The following is a 24,494-nucleotide window of genomic DNA, read 5'->3' as shown; positions in this document are numbered from 1 at the left end:
TTGTGCTATATTATTGCACATGATGTGAGCAAATGAGACTGAAAAGTAAAAGTGTGTCAAAAGGAGGATGTCGCAGCAGTCAGGATGCACATGACAATAGAAAAAGCCTGAGGCAAGTTCAGACTTAAGCAGTGTTTGTGCTCTTGCACTGTCCCCAAATACCACTGGCACTCTTTAGTTCTGTGACAGCATGCTGCAGACGGCTGGCTCCATTTTTTTTATTCCTTTTCAAACCTAAAGCCTTTGGCTGCTCCTTCACTTTTCCCTCTGCTTGTTTCAGACTTGCCAGCAGACTGGATTTGACCCTCCTCATACAACCAACCCCTCGTCCCAAATCGTCTATAACCTGACCAACATCAATATTGAGAACTACCTTCTGACCACAGCTAATGCCTACATCAGAGACAGGCAAGTTTGCATGAAGGCACAGTGTGAGAAAAGTAGGACAGTATCAGATCCTGCTTTGTCAGATGATCATTGTTAGATTTTGGAAGATTATTAAAGTTGAGCTCTAAATATGTAAACCTGCATTTAATTTAAAACAGTATTTTTTTTCACTTTTTGTTTTGATGTCCATGTCTATGTCTATATTTAACTGTATGGAGAAAACTGTGCTATAGAAAGAGTTTTATGTAGACAGTGTCTTGTAAACAAATTGAAGTAGACTAACTGGTGTAGTTTTATGTAATGTGCCTAGACTCATATAGACTGACTCATATAGACTGACTCATACCGACTGACCCATACAGACTGACTCATACAGACGGACCCATACAGACTGACTCATATAGACTGACTCATATAGATGGACCCATACAGACTGACTCATACAGACTGACCCATACAGACTGACTCATATAGACTGACTCATATATATGGACCCATACAGACTGACTCATATAGATGGACTCATACAGGTGGACTCATACAGACTGACTCATATAGACTTACTCATACAGACTGACTCATTCAGACTGACCTATATAAACTGACTCATATAGACTGACTCATGTAGACTGACCCATACAGACTGACCCATACAGACTGACCCATACAGACTGACTCATATAGACTGACTCATATAGATGGACCCATACAGACTGACTCATACAGACTGACCCATACAGACTGACTCATATAGACGGACTCATACAGGTGGACTCATACAGACTGACTCATATAGACTTACTCATACAGACTGACTCATTCAGACTGACCTATATAAACTGACTCATATAGACTGACTCATGTAGACTGACCCATACAGACTGACCCATACAGACGGACCCATACAGACTGACTCATATAGACTGACTCATATAGATGGACCCATACAGACTGACTCATACAGACTGACCCATACAGACTGACTCATATAGACTGACTCATATATATGGACCCATACAGACTGACTCATATAGATGGACTCATACAGGTGGACTCATACAGACTGACTCATATAGACTTACTCATACAGACTGACTCATTCAGACTGACCTATATAAACTGACTCATATAGACTGACTCATATAGACTGACCCATACAGACTGACCCATACAGACTGACTCATACAGACTGACTTATATAGACTGACTCATTCAGATGGACTCATATAGACTGACCAATATAGACTGACTCATACAGACATATCCATGTGAACTGATTTGTGCAGACTGAACAAGTTTATTTTGTGTGCGTAGCTTATATATTGAACAAATGTAACCAGTTTAAATAAAACTCTATACAAATTAAGGGAGGAAAACAGAGCAGAAAAATAAGTGTAGCAAGAGAATGGTTAAATATTTCCAGGTCAGATGTGTCAGATTTGGAACAGTGGCGATTTCTCAAAAGCATTTCCAAAAATCAGGTGGGATAATAGTAAATAAGATAAAAATAACAATAATCATAACACCAATGTGTTGCTCCCTGCAGCACAGTAAATATTCAAAAGGCTATTTAATAGCTTTGTCCATTTAGGAGACTGAAATATAGAATTATACTTAGGTACTTAGGTTTCCCCCTGCTTTCCTGCAGCTTTTTGACCTTTTGGCATTTCCTGTGTTACAGAAACAGACAGCTTCAGTGGAGCATACATGGTGCATGGAAATACATTATTAGACTCTGCATAAAATAGTTATGGGAAGCTATGCATTATTCATGCACCATAAAATGTGCAACCTCCTTGGGGTTGCAGGAAAAATAACAAAGACAAATCACAAATAAATTTTGAGGGCAAGAGGTCTATCCAGCTATAATTAGAGACTGGAAATTAATGAGAAATTAACATGCAAACATGTGTTTTGCAGTCATGACCTGACCTGTTTAGTGTGTTATTGTCACATGAACCTTCAAGTAAATTGCTTGTTTCTCAGGTACGGCGGCTGGTCCTTCGGGAATCCCCTTCCCATTGACCTCCAAATGGACCTTCAGGAGGTGCCCAAGAACAGGACCTTAACTAAGGTAATAACAGACACAGCTAGTCTTTAAAGCACACGCTGTAAAACAGAGACCTCAATTAACTCCAAACAATATTCAGAATAATTTAGCTTGACTCACAACAATGCAGTGCTGTGTACTTTTGGTTTCCTCACATGTGTGAGGACCTTCATCTATATAAATGCTTACAGATGTTATTACTTATCACGGATATTATCTATTGCTTTTTCTCCATTATACAAACATTGCCAAAAATGATACTGAATGCATTAGAGAAACTGATCATCCGGGGTATTTTATATGCCTGAAAGATTAGCTTGTATTATTAACAACTCTGGCAACCACTGCAGAATTTGCCGTTTTAATTGGTGTGCAGTCTGAAGTAATTATTATAGTAATTAGTACCAAAGAAAAAAAGAAAATGTAAATGCATGAATGTTTCAGTTGGTAGAGCAAAATGGGCATTGCTAGTTTCCTTGAGTCAGACTGGTGTTGGCATATCATGAGTCCTTGGGCAAGACTCCAAATGCTACATTCATTTACCTCTGAAACATGACTAAATGACTACAAGCTCTGGATAAATGTGCCGTTACAGCCAAATACTGTAACTCTAATACATTTTCTGGTATAGTAAGTCTCTGACCTGTTTCTGTCCATACAGGTGTGGTACAATCCAGAAGGGTATCACAGCTTACCTGCCTACCTCAATAGTCTCAACAACTTCATCCTGCGCTCAAGCCTCCCAGCAAACCAACGGCAGCAATATGGTAAGTCCCACAGGGTCCTGGGGTAGTGGGTTGAAGCCCTGCTTTTGGTGACTTTCTGTGATGAGTTTGATAGTTCATCCCATGTTTGTGAGGGATCCTCTGGGTGCAATGGTGTCCATAGGTGTGAGTGAATGTGTGAGTGTGTGTTGCCCTCCAATGCACTGGTGCCCCCTCCATGGTGCCTTGCACCCAGTGATTCCGGGTAGGCTCCGGACTCCCCACGACCCTGAACTGGATAAGCCGTTACAGACATTTTTGCATAGCAGGCAGGGTATTATGAGTTTCTCACTGATCCTAGACCTGTTTAAAGTGTTTAAATGTAGTTATTTCTCATAAAGACAAAGCAAGAGAATGGTAAAGGCCAAAGAGCAGGCTTTTTGAGATGGTCACATTGCTACAAAAAAAAAAAATAAGCAAACACTCCTAGCTTTAACGATCCTTAAGAAATGCCCATGCAGATTTGCCAAGGCTCCATGCTTTGCCTACAAATATGAAGTCATCGAAATGTCGCTTGGCTTGTTCTTCCAGATCTCCTGCAGTTCCCATGTCCCTGGGCAGGGGGCAGTGTTTCTCTTCAGTCTCCCAGTGCTGCAGGAATTGTAATTAGCGGCGCTGAGAGCCGGAATGAAGTGGATAAAACAGGACGGAGGCTCCAGCCTTATTTCAGCAGTGCTGCCAGGCCAGGCCTAGTGGCTCAGATTCACTAGCTGCCTCCGGGGCAAGATTAATACAGGCCCGGCAGTCAATAAGGGAAAAGGGAGATGCAATCATTCAAATGTAGCCGGTGAACTCACTGGGGCCCGAAACGGAGCATAAATCTGTTCGAGGGCTGTCAGAGCGGCCGCCCCATGTGCCTATGACGTGGTCAGGGCGGAAGTGTTGTGTGAATGTGAATTGTGCATGCATTAAATCATGTCTTCTGTTTTCTTCCATCTTTCCTCTCCCTACAGCAATCTCACTGTCCAGCCATCCTTACCCTGGCCAGGTGGAAGATGAGGATGCCATGTAAGGACACTTTTATTTCCTCCAGTTTGCCTCTCTTTAGCACAGGCCTCATAAATGTGTCAGATGAGGCTGCCAAGCCCCAAGAATCAAAGATGGCAATAGTCAGAATTGCAAGGCAAATGCCCTGGCTTTAGATAAGATATGCAAACAGTGTGCTGCCATTTACATTCCACTGATGCGCTCAGAGTAATGCAGTTTGACTGCTGTATTTACTCCTCTTTGATCGTATTAAATGGATTTCCTCTGAGGTTGGGTTATCGATTACTGGCCCAATATAATATGTGTGCATTCTCAAGGTGGCTCAGAGGTTAATTCATTCAGAAATTACTTAGGCGCTTGCGCTTTAAAGGCTGCCGCCGCGCTTAATTTGGAAGCCGATCTCGGCAAGTGCAAGCACAGTTATTCCACTTTCACAACTCAGATGAGGTTGGCTCAAAGCCTGGGGAGAGATGTCTGAGGATGAGGAGAAAGGTGTGTAGGAGGGAGAAAAAGAGAGAAAGATGAAGGCAGGGAGAGGAAAACAGCTGTAAGATAAGAAAGTATAGGAACCCTTTATGAATAGTTTAAAAGCATTGTGTATTCTCAAGCATCTGTTTTAGTTTTCTTCAAAATGACACAGCGTTTGAACTGTTCAGAGCAGTTTTCGCTCCACGAGCTGTGCAGAGAGACACTGTGGGAAGAATCTACAAAGTAAGAAAAGGTGCTGATCTGGAGACATCTCCTTTCGCCTTTGTAATTGCTCTGGTTTCAATAGAATAATACACTTTATAGTAACTTTTTATGCTGTATGTTGCTCAAGGTGCTTCATTAATAAAATCTCATCCTAGGTAACTTTCTTTTCAAAGCTGTGCAGCTCTACTGCTTGCTGCAGTCTTACAAGATTTTAAATAAATGTAAGGCTTTCAATCATTTTGACACACTGAGTCGTACAGGCCGTTGTAACACGCACACATTAACACAAGTGCTGGGGAAAGAAAAACCTCCAAAGGAGTAATACAATTTTAAGATCAAATTGAACTCTCATGCAAACTTTACAGTAACGATGTTTGGTTAATTATAATAAGATGCTAACACTGATAATTCAGTGAGTGATTCAAAACTCAAGCACATTTAACGCCATCCGATTGACTGATGTAAATATATAGATAACATTAAAGTTGTTGGGAGTGAAAAGCAGGTGGTTTATAATGAGGAATGCCACTGATATTTAAATAACAGATATTTCACATATGTTACAGTCTGTTATAGTTCATTCATTCATTATCTGTAACCGTTATCCAGTTCAGGGTCGCGGTGGGTCCAGAGCCTACCTGGAATCATTGGGCGCAAGGCGGGAATACACCCTGGAGGGGGCGCCAGTCCTTCACAGGGCAACACAGACACACACATTCACTCACACACTCACACCTATGGACACTTTTTTGAGTCGACAATCCACCTGTGTTTTTGGACTGTGGGAGGAAACCGGAGCACCCGGAGGAAACCCACACAGACACAGAGAGAACACACCACACTCCTCACAGACAGTCACCCGGAGGAAACCCACGCAGACACAGGGAGAACACACCAACTCCTCACAGACAGTCACCCGGAGGAAACCCACGCAGACACAGGGAGAACACACCACACTCCTCACAGACAGTCACCAGGAGGAAACCCACGCAGACACAGAGAGAACACACCACACTCCTCACAGACAGTCACCCGGAGGAAACCCACACAGACACAGGGAGAACACACCACACTCCTCACAGACAGTCACCCGGAGTAAACCCACGCAGACACAGGGAGAACACACCACACTCCTCACAGACAGTCACCCGGAGGAAACCCACGCAGACACAGGGAGAACACACCACACTCCTCACAGACAGTCTGTTATAGTGATATATTTAATTAATTAATCGTCTCATTACGCTACAGTGGATAAGAAGATAAAAAGTCTGAAGTATTTTGAAGTATTTGAAGTCTAGTATTCTTAAGGTTATTATCTATTTAAGCTGTAAATAATTACTGATGTTCACATCTGGAAGAACGCACTCCAAGATCTCACTCACAAGAGGTCTAGGGCCTCTGGTCTGTTTACATGTTTTCCTTTCCTGTCTGGTTTGCTGTTTGCTATTACAATTCAGGCAGGACGCTGCTCGCATTAATGTGTGAAATGTTCACTTAAGCTGTGCAGGGCCTGATTCTACTCTTTAGATCAATTTTCTCATTTGTTGTGGGTTCTCACTGTGCCTGGCCTTTGGCTGCACTACTGCCCTCATGGAAATATAGTGTGATGGGCGAGGGAGACCAGGCAGAATCTGAAGTATAGACCCAGTGGGTGACTTCTGTAAGAGTCAGTGTCTTGCGGAGACAGAAATCTCCAGAATATATCTTGGGTTTCCGAAAAAACCTCTGTGAAGAACTAGAGAAGACTTCATTTTGAATGTGGGAGCTCATAACAGTGGAACAATTCTTTTATTTTGCAGTATCATTCCTGTTCTTGCTGTTCAGTGTTCATTGTGTGTGTTTCTGTCCCACAGGATCCGTGGCCTGGTCAATGTTCTGGTTGCACTGTGTGTTCTCACCGGCTACTCCATCATGACTGCTAGTTTTGTCATCTATGAAGTTCAGGAGCACCACACCGGCTCCAAGAGGCTCCAGCACATTTCGGGCATCAGTGAACCTTTCTACTGGACAGTCAACTTCTTCTATGATATGGTACAGTTTGTGGTTCACTTCAACAAAAATGGACATGTGAAAGTACACTGGTATAAAGCATAATGGAAGCCCTGAAGGGTAGAAAAAAAAATTCAAATCTGCGTTTCTGAGAAAAAAAATAATACAAGATTCCGAGAATGAAGTCAGAAAGCCTTATGCATCGCCCCTGACTGCATTGCAAAAGGCTTTAGTTTATTGTACGAGTCCGAGCCGTAACGCGATGGAGCCTCGTGGACACGCTGGAGTTCCACTCACTCTGGATTAATAATTTTCATGATCATTAATTGTATCATGTGAAACTACATGCCATGGGTTTGTGCAACACACTGCATTTCATAGTTTCACTGTGTGTCTGCTCCATTATACGCAGCGGATTATTCTGAGATTCATCCATCCATTCATTATCTGTAAGCGCTTATCCAGTTCAGGGTCACGGTGGGTTCAGAGCCTACCTGGAATCATTGGGCGCAAGGCGGCAATACACCCTGGAGGGGGCGCCAGTCCTTCACAGGGCAACACACACACACTCACACATTCACACCTATGGACACTTTTTGTGTCGCCATTCCACCTACCAACGTGTGTTTTTGGACTGTGAGGTGGAAACCAGAGCACCCGGAGGAAACCCATGCAGACACAGAGAGAACACACCACACTCCTCACAGACAGTCACCTGGAGGAAACCCACACAGACACAGGGAGAACACACTAACTCCTCACAGACAGTCACCCGGAGCGGGAATCGAACACACAACCTCCAGGTCCCTGGAACTGTGTGACTGCGACGCTACCTGCTGCGCCACCGTGCCGCCCCTATTTTGAGATTTGTTCTCAGAATTATTCAGAGAATATTCTCAGAGTTCTGACTTTATTCTCGGAATCTTGTTTTTTTTAATTTTTTAAATTTTTTTTATTTTAGGGGCCCTAAAACTCTGTCCTACTGGCAGACTTCAGTGGAACAGGGGGAAAACAATCACTGAGGAGCTAAGTGCTAAGAAGTAGTGTGCATTACCAGCTTTGACCATAAGGGAGCAGTCCAACTGAATAGACAGGCACTGCAGAGACACAAGCAAGTTGGCCATGATACAACTACAGATAGGACGAGTTGTTCAGCTGTTCTTTATTATTTTTCATTTATAAATTATTAATTAAGAGCAGCTAAACGATTTCTCTCATCTGTGGCTGTATGATGGCCAACTAACTTGTGTCTCTGCAAAATCAGTCTATTAAATCAAAAATGGTGTAACATGCTAAGTGTTAGCCAATTATTTCTTTTGTGTGTGTTACCCTTCTGGCTCTTTTTGTGTATGGCCGTAGTAGAAAAAAAATGTAGAGGATAAAAAAGTCTTTCTTTGATCACATCAAAATCATATAGGCAAAAAAAATAGTCTCAGTAACACACTTTGTACTTTTTTTTATTAGCATCCTAGCTAGCGTCCCTTTGAATTGATCTATGAGTTTTTCTGTTGATCAGGATCATTATTTGTATTGGCACAAGGTCAGTGGAGTTGTATGTATGTTTTAACATGTGGGAGAAAAATAGCAGGGACCAAATTGAGGGAGGAAGTGAGTAAAAAATAAGCATCAAAAAATACATGTTGTTTCAGCGTACACTGTAAAAGGGCAACCTGTTTATTTCTGAGTAAATTCAGCTTGAACGGTATTTTGCAATAGTGTCTTAGATGCAGAAGTAAAAAGAAAGTGTTTAAAGACCTTAACAGGCTGTTGAACCCAGCTTTTGAAAGATAACATCGCCTGGAAAAGTGTTATCAGCTGAAACAATGAAAAGGATTATAAAACTCCTTCAAGATGCAAATCCAAAGTAGTGCGCCAAAAGATGCTGTTTGTTCCCAGTCAGCTGTGTCTGAAACTTTCGTACAAGTATACGCAAAATAGGAAGGGTATAAAATGCGAACATATGGGTATGTAAAGAAATATTTCCAAGCAATCAAAGAAGTCCATACCAGGGGTAATATTTCTAAAAAACGTTTTTGTTTTCATGTGTATTTTGTTTCATTTTGGTTCACATTGTGCTATAACTTAATTCTAACAGTCAGTTACGAATACTTCAATCAATGAATGAAAGTTAATGTGGACCACTTAGCATGATTCACCTGTATGCAAGTGGCACCCATGAGCTTTCATTCATTATTTATAATGTTAGGATTCTTTATATTTGTTAATAGACAACGCTAATAAACTGTATGCTAATTGAACAGGTTAGCTACAGATATAATGCTCTCTCTCTCTCTCTCTCTCTCTCTCTCTCTCTCTCTCTCTCTCTCTCTCAGGCACTCTACATGATTCCTGTGCTTTTCTCTGTGATCATGATCGCAGTTTTCCAGCTGCCGGCCTTCACAGAGCATTTGAATCTCGGAGCAGTCACATTGCTGTTTGTGCTCTTTGGGTAAGTACTAAAGCGTATTAAATTATAATATTTTCTGTACATACACTCACTGACCTAGTACTCACTGACTCATTGTCTCTTTTGTCAAGGCCACGTAGAATAGGATTATAGCACTAAAGCACTCTTTTCTAGTTCTAGTTACAGAGTGTCGTGCATCTGTTTCTCTGCATATTTTAAGCATTCATCAGTGATCAACACCCACTACAGGATCAACAGTGAGCTAGTGACAGAAACGGTAATAAAAACAACACTAAGGCTGCTTGGCTCTCATAAATGCACCACTACTGCTGTGATAGCTCATCGCTCAAAAGAAATGAGTAATGCCAAGCAAAACCACTGACTAAAAACTAAACTATACTAATAAGAGTCTGTTGGCTAGGCTGTGCATGGTAGGCATTAGCCTACTTTTATAAGATGATAAAAGAAACTGAAGCACCTGGAGGAAACCCATGCAGACACAGGGAGAACACACCACACTCCTCACAGACAGTCACCCGGAGGAAACCCACGCAGACACAGGGAGAACACACCACACTCCTCACAGACAGTCACCCGGGGGAAATCCACGCAGACACAGGGAGAACACACCACACTCCTCACAGACAGTCACCCGGAGGAAGCCCACGCAGACACAGGGAGAACACACCACACTCCTCACAGACAGTCACCCGGAGGAAACCCACGCAGACACAGGGAGAACACACCACACTCCTCACAGACAGTCACCCGGAGGAAACCCACGCAGACACAGGGAGAACACACCACACTCCTCACAGACAGTCACCCGGAGGAAACCCACGCAGACACAGGGAGAACACACCACACTCCTCCCAGACAGTCACCCGGAGGAAACCCACGCAGACACAGGGAGAACACACCACACTCCTCACAGACAGTCACCCGGAGGAAACCCACGCAGACACAGGGAGAACACACCACACTCCTCACAGACAGTCACCCGGAGGAAACCCATGCAGACACAGGGAGAACACACCACACTCCTCACAGACAGTCACCCGGAGGAAACCCACGCAGATAATGCATTTGTGTGATTGTGAACATTGGGAGATCGAGAGGAGTTGAAGCCCCTCAGAAATTCATTAGTCAGCACTCATCAGGAGCACCAGTAAGGACCAAATTGAGGAGCAGAGTGAGTAGATGAGGAAAGTGCAGCTGAATAAGGGCTGTTTATCACATGCTTCTGTTACATGGATTTCACAGAGATTGCATTAGAATTTAATTTCCATTTCAGTGATATTGTAATACCGTAGCTCAGCTCGGCTTGCCATTCAGGATCCTGAGCGGCAGCGTAATTTAACCTCTGGTTAGAAATTAAGGTTCCCTGCTGTGGAACAGGAACTGGAGCTGCTTACAGTCGCCCCGCCAGGCTGTACAACAGTGATTTCCCCACTTTGTCACTCCGCTAATTGTGTCATGAATGGCACAGTGGGCCGAGCCTAGCACTACTACTCTGGTTCTGGGCTATGAGGAGGCCTCTGTGGCCCTGGTACTCAGAGAAAGCTCAGCACTCGGTCTTCCATTCATCAGCCCCGGCAGCTACGTGCCTTCCGGCCCATAAATAACCAGAGCAGCACCACTGTCTGCTTCCCGCTCTCACCCACAGCTGCTTAATTGCTTTTGTTGGGCATCCTTGTGTTTAAGGGAAAAGCCTCCCTCTCTCTCAGCTGCACACATTCTCACTGGTGCAGATAAACACTCACACCCTCAGCTCTCTCTCTCTCCTCCGTGTTTAAGCACATCTTCTTCCTTGACCCCCTCCACCCCAATCACCAAGAGTAATGAATAAAAAAGCAGATCATTTTGTAGTGCAGAAAACGTGAGAAAAAGCCTCACCGTGGAGAGCGGATGAAGTCATTTATCTTCCGCTCGCTTAGCTCAGCTTGTGAACAATTTTTTTCTTTCTTTATTTCTTTTCTTCTTTCATTCTTTCTTGCCTTTCTTGACACAACCTCTTATTTGTGCATATTTCCATTGCCACTTTCCAACTGTGGTTTGGTGGTTATGTTCTCTCCTTTCCCTTTATAATTTCATGTCTCTTACAGTTTTGCCACCTTCCCCTGGATGTACCTCGTGTCAACCTTGTTCAAGGATGTGGAGATGGCGTTCATCAGCTACGTCGGTATCAACCTCTTCATCAGTGTGAACACCATCATCTCCACAGCAATCCTCTACTTCCTAGGGCAGCTTAACCCGAATGATGAGGTGAGAATCAGTCAGCAAGAGCCGTTCAACCCCTTAAAGTGCATGCTTATTATATTCCATATTCCTTTAATAATCTTGACATTTTGAGATTATTTAAAATCTAACAGTAAATTAACAGAAATGTAAACTGCCTTAATTTATAAACTATTTATTTTTTAGTTTATTTGGCTCAAAGTTTTAAGCTAAACCATAATTTTCTGTAGAGTGTAGTTCTCTTAAAAGATGTAGCTTATGTTTGTCACCTGCAAAAAATTAAAGAAGGGTTATTGTTTAAATTATAAATTCAGTGGCTACTCATACTTCCAATGGCATAGTTGCAGTTATTTGATTTTTCTCCTAATTGTCAGTCAATATTACTGCCTATTTTATATTGCGAGTGGTATAGCACTGTGGGTATCACTGCTGCCTTCAGAAGACTGTGTTACATGATATTGGGAAAAATCTAGCATTTTTTCTAAAATTAAATCTATTAAAATAAAAAGTAGAGTGCCATTCTCAACCACACTGTGCTCCATGTGACCACACTGTCATTTGACTATCGTGCATGCACACATCGCGATGACGATGCTAAAATCATGCAGATGTAACATATTCTACAGGGTGGGCCATTTATGTGGATACACCTTAATAAAACGGGAATGGTTGGTGATATTAACTTCCTGTTTGTGGAACATTAGTATATGGGACGGGGGAAACTTTTCAAGATGGGTGGTGACCATGGCGGCCATTTTGAAGTTGGTCATTTTGGATCCAACTTTTGTTTTTCCAATGGGAAGAGGGTCATGTGACACATCAAACTTATTGGGAATTTCACAATGGTGTGCTTGACTTTTATCATGAGTTGTTTACAAGTTTCTGACCACTTATAAAATGTGTTCAAAGTGCTGCCCATTGTGTTGGATTGTCAATGCAACCCTCTTCTCCCACTCTTCACACACTGATAGCAACACCACAGGAGAAATACTAGCACAGGCTTCCAGTATCCGTAGTTTCAGGTGCTGCACATCTCGTATCTTCACAGCATAGACAGTTGCCTTCAGATGACCCCAAAGATTAAAGTCTAAGGGGGTCAGATCGGGAGACCTTGGGGGCTTTCCAGTAAACGGTTCATCTAGGAATGCTCGGACCTGACACCCATAATGTGGTGGTGCGCCATCTTGCTGGAACCTGCCAGCTTCAGTGCATAAAGATATCCAGTGGCTTTAAGGTTTCCATTGATGAAGAATGGCCCCACTATCTTTGTACCCCATATACCACACCATACCATCAAGATGTGCGTATAAATGGCCCACCCTGTATATTCTAACCATATTCTATGGTTCATTCCTCAGTTTGTGCTGGAACACAGTGCAAGTCAATGTGCAAGACCCAGCCCTGCACTAGCCTCTGGATAAGAGCATCTGCCAAATGCCATAAATGTAAATGTTGCTTGGGCCCTAGTTTAAAGTATTCAAAGGGCCACTATATATAGAATATGCCTTAAGGAAATACAGACTGTCATAGACATTGCACTTACAGAATACATGTGACCTTTGAAAACATTAGAAGTAAAGGTCCTGAGAATGGCTTAGAATGAAAGTACAGAGTAAATGCAGTACACACGTCAGATTGCCAAGAGATTTTCTTGGTACAAATAAGTATAAAATCTCTTCTCTCCTTTGTCTCTTTCTTGACCCTACAGAGCGTCCAGGCTGTGTACGACACCATGAGCTACGTGTTCCTGATTTTTCCTCAGTTCTGCTTTGGAAACGGACTGATGGAGCTGGCCCGGGTGGACATGCAGGTCCAGATCTTGAGTGTGTTTGGAGTGGATGCCTATAAGGACCCCTTTGGCATGGACGTCCTGGGCTGGATGTTCGTCTCCATGTTCCTGCAGGGTTTCTTGTGCTTTACTCTGCGACTGCTACTTAACAAGTGGCTCCTCCGGAAAGTTTGGTAAGGCCAGAGCGTATGGTGTAATAACTGAGAGCGGGGGGAAAAAGACTATGACTTCTCTTATTACTTCCTGAAAAAAATCACTACTCATTACTTTACCTCAGGGTTACTCTGTAAAATCCATGCGCAGACTTGAAAGTATAAAACAAAAATCAATAGTTATTTTAGTACTTTATAGAGAAGGAAGTAGCCAGTCATAGCAGACATCATTTCAAAGCCCTGTAACTATCTCTCACTCTGAACAAGACACAGACAAGTATTAATATAATGTGCTGATTAAAATTAGGAGACGCAGAAAGCCCAGAAAGTAGCCATCAGAAATGGTTCAAAACAGTCTGTGTAAAGTGTAAAGCTTACAGAACTGTTTCTGAATGAATACTGAGTCTGGTCTGTTGACGTGTCATAGGGGTTTATTGGGCCAAGTGGAGTAACAGTTAGAAACAAAGTTTAATATAGTGTCAATCCACTATATTACAACAATAAATAGTAGGATATTAAATAGAAAAACTGTTACCGTTGACCCATTTTGTGACAGTGAAAATATAATACGATGGTCATATATCTTTAGAACTGGGTGTCAGATATTGAGCTTGGGTCTAGAAGTAAAGTAGAAAGTAGTTGTTTTAAAATGATGGTAAATAATTGTTTATTTAAAGGTAAGAGATGAATTTGTGGAATCATATTAAACAGTTTTTAAATATTATTTTCTCATGTCTGTGTCGGATAAGGCGCCTATTCTGTCGGAAGAAGTCAGTGCCTCAGACAGGAAGCTTGAACGAGGATGAGGATGTCTTGGCTGAACGCCAGCGTGTCGAGAGCGGAGCGGCCAGTTCAGATTTGCTGCAGGTCAGCCAGCTCACCAAAGTCTACCAGCATCTGAACCGGAAAGTGCAGGCCGTGAAGCAGCTGTCTGTTGGCATACCAGCGGGAGAGGTCAGTTTACTAAACCGTACATGATTTGAATATTCGTTTCAAACATTCCTGTAAGTATGAATTGTGAATTAGTTTAATTAGTTAAATGAATGTGATTAGCTTAATTGTTTTGATAGCTCAGTTCATTTTGTACTGAGTTTCTGGACAGAATTTGCTGTGGTTACCCACTGGGACCATCAGGAATATTATGAATGCCAAGTTGAGCATTTCTTTACTGCAAAATTAGATCTCATCTTGCATCAAACGAATCCCATTAAAGTGGAATGCAGGGTGTGAATCTCTAGAGAGAGTAGACAGTCACAATGTTCACAGCTTCCACAGTACAAATGTACTATCCCATTTTACCATTAAAATCATTGCTAATAGCAAATGAAACACTTTAGATTTACTTTACTGTGTCGTATCCCTCTGTAGATCACATTCATCACTTGGTAGAGACTCATAGAGATTTTATTTTACGTTTTATTTGACAGGATTTTCATATTAAGAGAGATACAAAAACTCTTACACTCTCAAGTTTTGGTGAAAGAATCTGTGACAGTTTTGACATTATTTTTTTATGTGTGGAGGGATACTAGATGACCTCTCAACCACACTTTTATTACAGTGTGCTTCCAAATCTGTATTTTGTGAAAACTATATTGTTTCACTTAAGATGGTTTTGGCTTTTCTAGTGCTTTGGATTGCTAGGTGTCAATGGAGCAGGAAAGACCACTACCTTCAAGATGCTGACAGGAGACATCAGCCCTTCTTATGGCTCAGCTCAAGTCCTAGACTTGGATGGGTAAGGTTTTCTCCCTTATTAAGTCTGTTTAGTTCAGTGTTTCTACATATGTTGGCACTAGTTCCCTGTTAAATCTGCTTGTGTCTTGTTTCCAGGCGAATGGTTAATATGATCGATTGCAGGACACAGGGCATTAACATTGGTTACTGCCCTCAAGTGGATGCTTTGGATGACTTGCTGACTGGAGAGGAGCATCTGTACTTCTACGCTCGTATCAGGGGCATCTCCAAGAGAGAGATAGATGGGGTAAGACTGCCTCTTTGTCTTTGTTCAACACTTAAATCAATGGTCTACAAAGCCAACTTTAAAGACGACTGAACGACCAAGTCGTATGTACCAGACATTTGTGTTGAGCGGTCATCGACTGGTATAAATCAGCCTCTGGTCAATACATTTGCTGGGATTTGATTTAATGATAAATGCGCACTGTTGGTTGCAGTATTTAAATGAGAGATATTTATATTTTTAGTTATGTTAATCTATAAAAGTACAAAACGTGTAAAACTTACTTTTTGTATTTTACTGTCAACAGTTAATGTAAAAATTTAATATCAAAATGCAGTCATAGAACGTAGACTGATGATTACATTTATGATAAAACGATGGATGTTCCCTGGAGATATTTATCGATAACCTGACCACCATTTGTTAAACTGATACATCATACCATTTGGAGTCTCTGGTGTTGCTACAGCAACCATATGATAGTGCTGGTGGAAAACATTTGACTTTATCAGCTGACCAGAGCTGGCTGCGGTGCCACAGAAACTCATCAATTAAACATCAAACGTTTTGAATCAGAAGAATGATAAAAAATAAGTTTGGTCAAGCCTCAAGACTACGACCGAATGTAGCTGATTTGGATTAATTTGGAAAGAGCACAGGGAGGGGAAGTAAATTAGCTGTCATTTCTTTTCATTATTACATTTAACCCTTGCCTGGTGTGTTTACTCGCAGTAATATATCCTCTAAGGAACTTTTTAAAACTCTATTTTGTTCTCAGACTTTTTGTTAGTCAGCAACTTGCAGGGCACTGACTTGTTTCCGCATATATCTAAATATAAGGCTGAGACGGATTCACTGGAGTATTGCCCTTTGCTTTAGTGTCGGCGCAGAGGGAGCTTGGTATGAGCAGAGTATTGAATTTGACAGGCCAGGGCTGGCACGTCTCCATATTGATTAGAGAGGAAGCTAATTAATCTTCCATTCTCACAGGATTATTGGGAAGGGGCATTTATGGAAAAACCTGCCTCGGGCCACTCTAGTGAAATCTTCATTAGCCATAAACAAGCCGGAGAGACAACATTTCTTAAGGACTTGTCATGACTCTGCTGATCTAGGCAGATTTGACACGTTGGCAATACAGCTCATTAAAAACAATATTGTGTCCGAAGAAAAATGAGTGAAAGGAAGCTGGGCAGTGTATCTCTGAGAGATTCGTCACTGAAATGTTGTGTATTCTATAGTCAGAATATTTAAATTCTTATGAAACATGGTGTAAAATAAAATAAAAATATATATATTTGTATGATATTAAAACATAATGATATATTAAACATCAAATGTAACATATTTCTTATAGTTCTTATTTACGGGGGCAGTCTGGCAAGATACAACTTGAGGGAAAGGGAAATATAAAAGATGGGGGGTGTAAAACATGTAAAACATAATGTGATAAAGCTCACCCCTACACCATCGCAAAGTGAAATGGTGGGAGGTGTTCTCTATGGGTAGAGTCGGGCGAGAGGCCCGAGATGTTATAAGGTCGACTCGAAATAACACCGAGAGGTTCGATTTTTGGTTCCCTTCCACCTTTATTTACACACCAGACTTTAAATTACTATTTACAATATATATACACGCGCGCTCCTTGTGAACAAAAAAATTAACAAAACAAAATTCTCTATAAGCAGAGACAAAAAGGATAAAGACAACTAAATCAATTGAGTCTTATTATGCCCTTAGGTTATGCTCCTCTCGCTACGGTCTAGCAGAGTCCCCCTCTTTTACCCTTGTGTGGTATATATATAGGTAGCCCCGCCCCTTAGAATATACCATTCCCTTAAGAGGTATAAGTTAAAGTATCTTGGACACAAGTTTCATACACAATAAAAATTAACAATGAACTAACAACTGTACCAAGATTCAGTTACAGCCATGGCATGTTTAACGTTCATTCATAATATCAATATTTATTAGATAATATATTTTCCCTCTTCTAGATGCTAGTTCCCCCTTCCCTCTGTGGAGAATGGATTCAACCAGGTAAGTAAAACTCAGCATCAAGAGATAGTACTCTTTTCCCTCTCACATGACCCGTATGCAGGTGAGTAAGTACAGGTAAGTATACATAATGGTTTCTCTTGGTGATGTGTCACAGGTACTGTACATCATCACACACCCCCCTCCTTAAGCTCAACGCCTTCCCAGCGGCGGGACAGGTAGTCAGCTGTTACATTATGGGTACCTTTTCTATACCTTATAGTAAAACGATAGGGCTGTAATGACAAGTACCATCGTGTGATTCTAGCATTAGAGTCTTTCATTCTTTGGATCCACTGCAAAGCTTTGTGATCTGTCTCTAGAACAAAGTCATGTCCAAGCAAGTAATACTTTAAAGAGTCAAGCGCCCATTTGATAGCGAGAGCCTCCTTCTCGATGGTAGAGTAGTTAGTCTCACGTGGAAACAGTTTCCTGCTAATATACAGGATAGGTTTTCTCTCATCGTCCTCCCCCTGTAATAAGACAGCACCCAACCCTGTACCTGATGCATCAGTCTGCACAATAAAAGGTTTCGAAAAATCAGGGCTGGCTAAAACTGGTTCCTGGCATAATGCATTTTTGAGGTCTTTAAAAGCATACTCACCGGTCTCTGTCCATTTAACCCTTTGAGGCATGTCCTTCTTGGTTAAATCCGTCAGTGCTGCTGCTTTAGTTGAAAAATTAGGGATGAACCTGCGGTACCATCCCACAAGACCTAAAAATGAACGTACCCTCCTCTTTGTATTAGGTTGGGGTGTTGCCCTCACGGCCTCAACTTTGTCCACTTGAGGTCTTATTTGACCCCCGCCCAGGATGTAACCTAGATATGAGACCTCCTCGCGAGCGAGATGACATTTGCTGGGGTTTGCTGTCAGACCTGCATCTGCGATCTTCCTCAGGACAATGCCTAGATGTTGTAGATGTTCTTCCCATGATGAACTGTAGATCACCACATCATCTATATAAGCTGCCGCGAAGTCCTCCGTACCTCTGAGAACGTCGTCCATTAACCTCTGGAAGGTTGCAGCCGCACCGTGTAATCCGAATGGCATTGTACGGAAATGGTATAGTCCTGATGGTGTTCTAAATGCAGTCAGCTCTTTAGCGGACTGGCTGAGTGGAACTTGCCAGTATCCCTTGCATAAATCCACCGTGGACAGAACTTTAGCCTTCCCTAGCCTCTCTATTAGGTCATCTGCTCTTGGCATGGGATATGGGTCAAAAGCAGACACGGCGTTTAGCTTTGAAAAGTCAATGCAAAACCGTAAGCCTCCATCTTTCTTGGGAACCAAGACGACAGGGCTGCACCATTCGCTCTTTGACGGTTCTATTACTCCCATTTTGATCATAGCCTCAACTTCTTTTTTCAACTCAGGGACAAGTCGTGCTGGAACTCTGCAGTTGAACTGCCTAATCGGTTCATCTTTGATGAGTCTGACGTTATGCTGGGTCACGTCTGTTAATCCTGGTTCATCTGAGAAAAGCTTAGGTGGGACCACGTGCAGTAGTTCTTGTTGTTGCTGTGATGTTAAGTGGGGCACCTTTGGAAGAACGAAACCTTCGTTTCTTGTGGGGAAATACTGTTCGGCCACCTCGTCTTCATCATGAACGGCCCTTATCCATAGCTGCTCCGAACTCTTATTCTCAGGCTCCTTCCAGGGTCTCAACATGTTAATGTGGAAGCTCTGAAATTTCTTCCGTCTGTCAGGCAGGTGGAGTTCATATGTAGTTTCTCCGACTTGTCTTTGCACTTTATATGGCCCCTGCCATTTGGCTAAAAGCCCAGTGTCACTGGTGGGTAGTAGAATAAGTACTTTCTGCCCGATTTGCAGAACTCTCTTCCTTGCCACTTTATCATACCAGTGTTTTTGCTGTACTTGAGCTTTCTCCATGTTTTCATGGACAGTACTTGTCAATTGACTCAACTTGTCTCTGATCTTCAAGACATACGTTAAAATGTTCAGTTTCTGTTCACTCTTCTCACCTTCCCAAGCTTCTTTCAGGACATCCATCGGACCTCTCACCTGTCTTCCATAAAGGAGTTCAAACGGGGAAAAGCCGGTGGAAGCTTGAGGTACTTCACGATATGCGAACAGCACATAGGGTAACCACATGTCCCAGTCTGTACCGTTGTTGTTCGTCACCTTCTGTAAAGCTTGTTTCAGAGTCTTATTGAAACGTTCTGTTAGCCCATCAGTCTGAGGGTGATATGGTGTGGTGTGAATACTTTTAATGCCTAATAGATCGTACACTTGCTTTATCTGTTTTGAAGTGAAGTTAGTGCCCCTGTCTGTCAATATCTCTTTCGGGATCCCTACTCTTGAAATAAGTTGTATCAGAGCATTGACAATTTGACGAGTTTTAATGTTTTTGAGGGCAAAAGCCTCTGGATATTTTGTCGCATAGTCACATATTACTAAAATGTAACGGTTTCCGTTTTTTGTTCTAGGTAACGGCCCTACTACGTCCATTGCTATGCGAGAGAATGGTATGTCTATTATAGGCATGCTCACCATAGGCACCTTGTCTGACTTTTTTAGAGTTGCAGTGAGTTGACATTCCGGGCAATTATTGCAGTATTTAATCACATCTGCATACTGACCTGGCCAGTAAAATCTGTATGCTATGCGGCTGAATGTTTTAGCTTGCCCAAAGTGGCCTGCCCAGGGATCTGAATGTCCCATTTTAAGCACTTTCTCCCTAAGGCTTACCGGGAGTACTAGTTGCTCACCTTTATCAGTGATTCTATATAGCTTGTTATCTTTAATCGCTAAGTGGCAACCTTTATCAGAGATGTCACTATAGTGTTTGCTTTTTTCAAATAGTGGTTTTAAAGTTTCATCTAAATTTTGGAGTTGTTCAAAGTTAATGGGTAAACTAATGTTATCTGTATCTGGCAGTTCTATTTTCTCCAGACATTTGGTTCCCATAACTTTAGCTTTCCTTACATCTCTCCTTGTCTTTTTTTTAGTTTCTGCAGCATATGGCAATTCCTTAAAAAGTTCTGTGGTTTCTTTGGCTAAATTTTTTTTGCTTTGCCTGGTCACTACCATAGCCTCTGCCGTTTTTACATTTTTATAGTTCAATAAATCAATCAAAATAGGGATGTCTCTGCCTAGTATGATGGGATATGGAGAGTTTTGTACCACTCCTACGCGTACCAGGTAGGATTGCCCTTTAATTGATATATTAATCTCAGTTGTAGGATAAATCTGCTCATCACCATGTATGCATCTGACCTTTAACGTACCTGTAAGGCTATATTGAGAGTTTTCAAGACATGCTTGTGTGACTAAAGTTTGGCTTGCCCCAGTATCTAATAAAGCCCTAAACTGTTTGCCATTCAATTTAACTGTTACTGTGGTTTCATCATTACATTCCTGTGTACTAAAAGGATTTTCTTTTCTAGGGGTGTAGCACAGTTGGTTAGAGCTAGTGGGAGGATATTGACATTCAGAGCTTTTGTGTCCTATTTGGTTACAGCTAAAACATCTTATTTTTGGTTTTTCAGCTGAGCTTTTAATGGACTTATGCCACTGCATTTTAAAGGCTGGCTTTGAACGTTCAACACCACTACCATAGTCACGTCTCTCAAACTTACTGGTCTGTTTGGTGAAGGTTGACTTTCGGAGCTGGAACTCTCCCTCGGCTTGTCGTGCCGCGATGAAAGCTTCTGCCATTTCAACCGCTTGCTCCGCAGAAGTCGGGCTGCGTTCCAATATCCAGCTCTTCAATTCTGGATTGATTACGCTCAGGAACTGTTCCAGAACGATGGTTTGTCCAATGTCCTCTTTTGTCTTGTCTTTTGGACGTATCCATCTCTCATAAAGTCCCGTGAGCCGCGTGAATAGTTCCCTCGGCGTCTCGTTGTTTAATACGTGCCCTTTACGGAAACGCTGTCTGTAAGTCTCAGGGTTAATCTCAAACCTTCTGAGAATAGCCTCTTTCACTGCTTCAAAGTCATTTATCTGTTCAACGCTCATGGCGACGTAGGCTGCTCTTGCCTTTCCTTCCAGCAAGGGGACCAGATGAAAAGCCCAGTCCGTTTTCGGCCATCTAGCCGCTAGCGCTAACCGCTCAAACATTATGAAGTAATGTTCGATGTCATCATCATCTTTAAGTTGCGGGAGTCTTGGCCACGCTACCTGTGTTGTCCTTAATTGTTCTCCCATCGCGTCGTATGCACTTACTGCCGGAGTCGCGGGTCTGTATATTGTGTGCGATGCTGTTGTGGAATGCTCCGTTTCCCTGTGTTGTTGTACTCCACTTTGGCCCCTCCGTACTTCTTCCTGTAGAAGGCCGAACTGGTGTTGTAGGGAACGCCACCTCTGCTCTTGCTTCGTCGCTTCTCTCCGCAGTTCTTCATCTCTCTGCTGTTGAGAGCTGAAAAAGCTTTCGAGCATCTGCTGTAAGTTAGTGATCTCCGATGTATTCCCTTTGACGGTGGTTGACTCGCATTCCTCTTCTTCGCTCCGTGTCTGGGTGACTGGTGGTTTCTTGGGAGCCATCTTCTCCTAGTGGTAATTGTTGGAGTTACACAACGCTCCTCTGCTTTTCGGCGTCGTACCTCTCTCTCGTTTCTTGTCGTAGACTATAGGTGGTTGCTGTCATCAGGTTCGTAGTCACTGCCACCATTTGTGATAAAGCTCACCCCTACACCATCGCAAAGTGAAATGGTGGGAGGTGTTCTCTATGGGTAGAGTCGGGCGAGAGGCCCGAGATGTTATAAGGTCGACTCGAAATAACACCGAGAGGTTCGATTTTTGGTTCCCTTCCACCTTTATTTACACACCAGACTTTAAATTACTATTTACAATATATATACACGCGCGCTCCTTGTGAACAAAAAAATTAACAAAACAAAATTCTCTATAAGCAGAGACAAAAAGGATAAAGACAACTAAATCAATTGAGTCTTATTATGCCCTTAGGTTATGCTCCTCTCGCTACGGTCTAGCAGAGTCCCCCTCTTTTACCCTTGTGTGGTATATATATAGGTAGCCCCGCCCCTTAGAATATACCATTCCCTTAAGAGGTATAAGTTAAAGTATCTTGGACACAAGTTTCATACACAATAAAAATTAACAATGAACTAACAACTGTACCAAGATTCAGTTACAGCCATGGCATGTTTAACGTTCATTCATAATATCAATATTTATTAGATAATATATTTTCCCTCTTCTAGATGCTAGTTCCCCCTTCCCTCTGTGGAGAATGGATTCAACCAGGTAAGTAAAACTCAGCATCAAGAGATAGTACTCTTTTCCCTCTCACATGACCCGTATGCAGGTGAGTAAGTACAGGTAAGTATACATAATGGTTTCTCTTGGTGATGTGTCACAGGTACTGTACATCATCACAATAATGACAAACACCAAAAGTCACCAGTATTGTCAGTTAATGTATAAAGAAATATATGCATTAGTGAAAATATCCCTTGTGATTCTTAAAATTTAAAAATTGGAATAAAGATTTGAATCAATCGCTACCTGATTTACAATATGTGGCCACAATGTATGGGTATTTTTTCTAAAGAGTGAATTCATCTACTCAGAAGCGCAGTCACTGCATCTCCACAGAAAACCATTGACCAAACGTATCTGAATTTTCCAAAATCTAGCTAAATTTCACAACAGAAACGATAAATGCAAATAATAACAGGAAACTACTATTGTATGGTGCACCAAGAGTTAACTGATTTATCATGAAAAACACACAGAAACACCAAAATGAATTTGCTTATTTTGTGGTTATGGAATACTCCCAGCACAAAGGTGACACCCACGTGGTAGAATTAGTAACCCAGTAAACAATTAGCCGTTGATTCAACGTTGAAATAACGTAATGACTGCCGTCTAATCAACGTTCTCTTAAGGTTGAAAATGAAAGTTGAAAAGACGTCCAAACACAGACATTGAAAAGACGACTATTAGACGTATTTTTGGACGTCCATTGGCGTTATTAATTGGTCCCGAAATAAATTACTTGTATAAAACACATTTTGGACGTCCACTGACGTTATCGATTGGTCACCACTTAACTAACTTATTAAGATGGTTTTTGGACGGCCATCGACGTTTAAAATATGTCCTCGACGGACAGACTACTTTTAGACCTATTTTGAACGTCCAGGGACGTTCCTTGTTTACTGGGAAGGTTCACCACTCTTGTAACTCCACTGTGGCCCATTTATGGACCTCGGTGGACCTTCAAGGCAGGGCTTGATATGAGATATAAGGATCAGTGAGTGTACCCCGATGAGCTACTCTGAGAGCCACTTGTCATTCAAAAGTACAGTCTCCACCCCCTTACTCTACTTTTCCATACATTCTTCATCCCTTCTCATCCTTCTGATCTGTTAAGTCATTGCTTGCTGTAGTGATCAGAACTTGTGATAGCCATTTATTAAGACATGAACGTTGGAGTGTCTTTACATATGAGCATTAGGAGGGTGACACTCTGCACTGTTATGGTTTTTATCATTTTAATGTGGTTCACCACTTCATGGTGATAGAGGTAATGGCTTCAACTCGAGCCTTTTTCTTAGAGCAGCTCACAGCCCACTAAGACTAATGGAAACAGTGGACACTTTCAGTGCCTTTTAGAAGGTGAGTCATCTCTAGAAACAGAGAAAGAGTGCTTCAGAAGTGTGAAGTCAAGGCGAGGACACTGTAAATGTGTTTGCCTTGTTTTTGACACTTATGTCTTCATCGAAGTGTCGAGAATCGTTCAGAAATGAAAATCCCACATTTAAACGAGTGCATTATTACACCATTAAAAGCTCTTGGTTAAAGGGAAATGATTTGTAAGCCGTATCAGTCATCTTTTACCATTGCTGCGGCATTGGCGCCTCCCTCCGTGGCTCGGCCCATTAGCTTAGATTAGCAAGAGATTTGTGACAAGCGCTCTCTAAATCCCGACGACCCGTGGGAAAAGCACTATTCCTTTCAAACGGGACAGTCAGGGGGTGAATATAAACCCACTGAAAGTGAGAGCACTTTATAGCTCATCACAGATCCACACTGAGCTGCT

At 42.0% G+C, this 24,494-nt stretch overlaps 1 protein-coding gene across 1 annotated transcript in view; it reads left to right on the top strand.

The window, feature by feature from the left end:
* The window catches only part of abca12 (ATP-binding cassette, sub-family A (ABC1), member 12), a 62,244-nt gene that overhangs the window by 30,757 nt on the left and 6,993 nt on the right, over positions 1–24,494 (top strand). The window contains exons 37-47 of the mRNA XM_066685853.1: positions 281–408; positions 2,374–2,461; positions 3,099–3,204; positions 4,155–4,209; positions 6,738–6,915; positions 9,207–9,322; positions 11,386–11,545; positions 13,227–13,480; positions 14,209–14,413; positions 15,088–15,197; positions 15,293–15,443. Coding sequence (XP_066541950.1) covers positions 281–408; positions 2,374–2,461; positions 3,099–3,204; positions 4,155–4,209; positions 6,738–6,915; positions 9,207–9,322; positions 11,386–11,545; positions 13,227–13,480; positions 14,209–14,413; positions 15,088–15,197; positions 15,293–15,443 — 1,551 coding nt within the window. The remainder of the gene's footprint in view (positions 1–280; positions 409–2,373; positions 2,462–3,098; positions 3,205–4,154; positions 4,210–6,737; positions 6,916–9,206; positions 9,323–11,385; positions 11,546–13,226; positions 13,481–14,208; positions 14,414–15,087; positions 15,198–15,292; positions 15,444–24,494) is intronic.

This window comes from Hoplias malabaricus, chromosome 12, assembly GCF_029633855.1.
Source record: "Hoplias malabaricus isolate fHopMal1 chromosome 12, fHopMal1.hap1, whole genome shotgun sequence".
In the NCBI taxonomy this organism is placed as follows: Eukaryota; Metazoa; Chordata; class Actinopteri; order Characiformes; family Erythrinidae; genus Hoplias; species Hoplias malabaricus.
The sequence above is the reverse complement of the archived record's forward strand: the minus strand, read 5'-3'. Positions and strand labels throughout refer to the sequence as shown.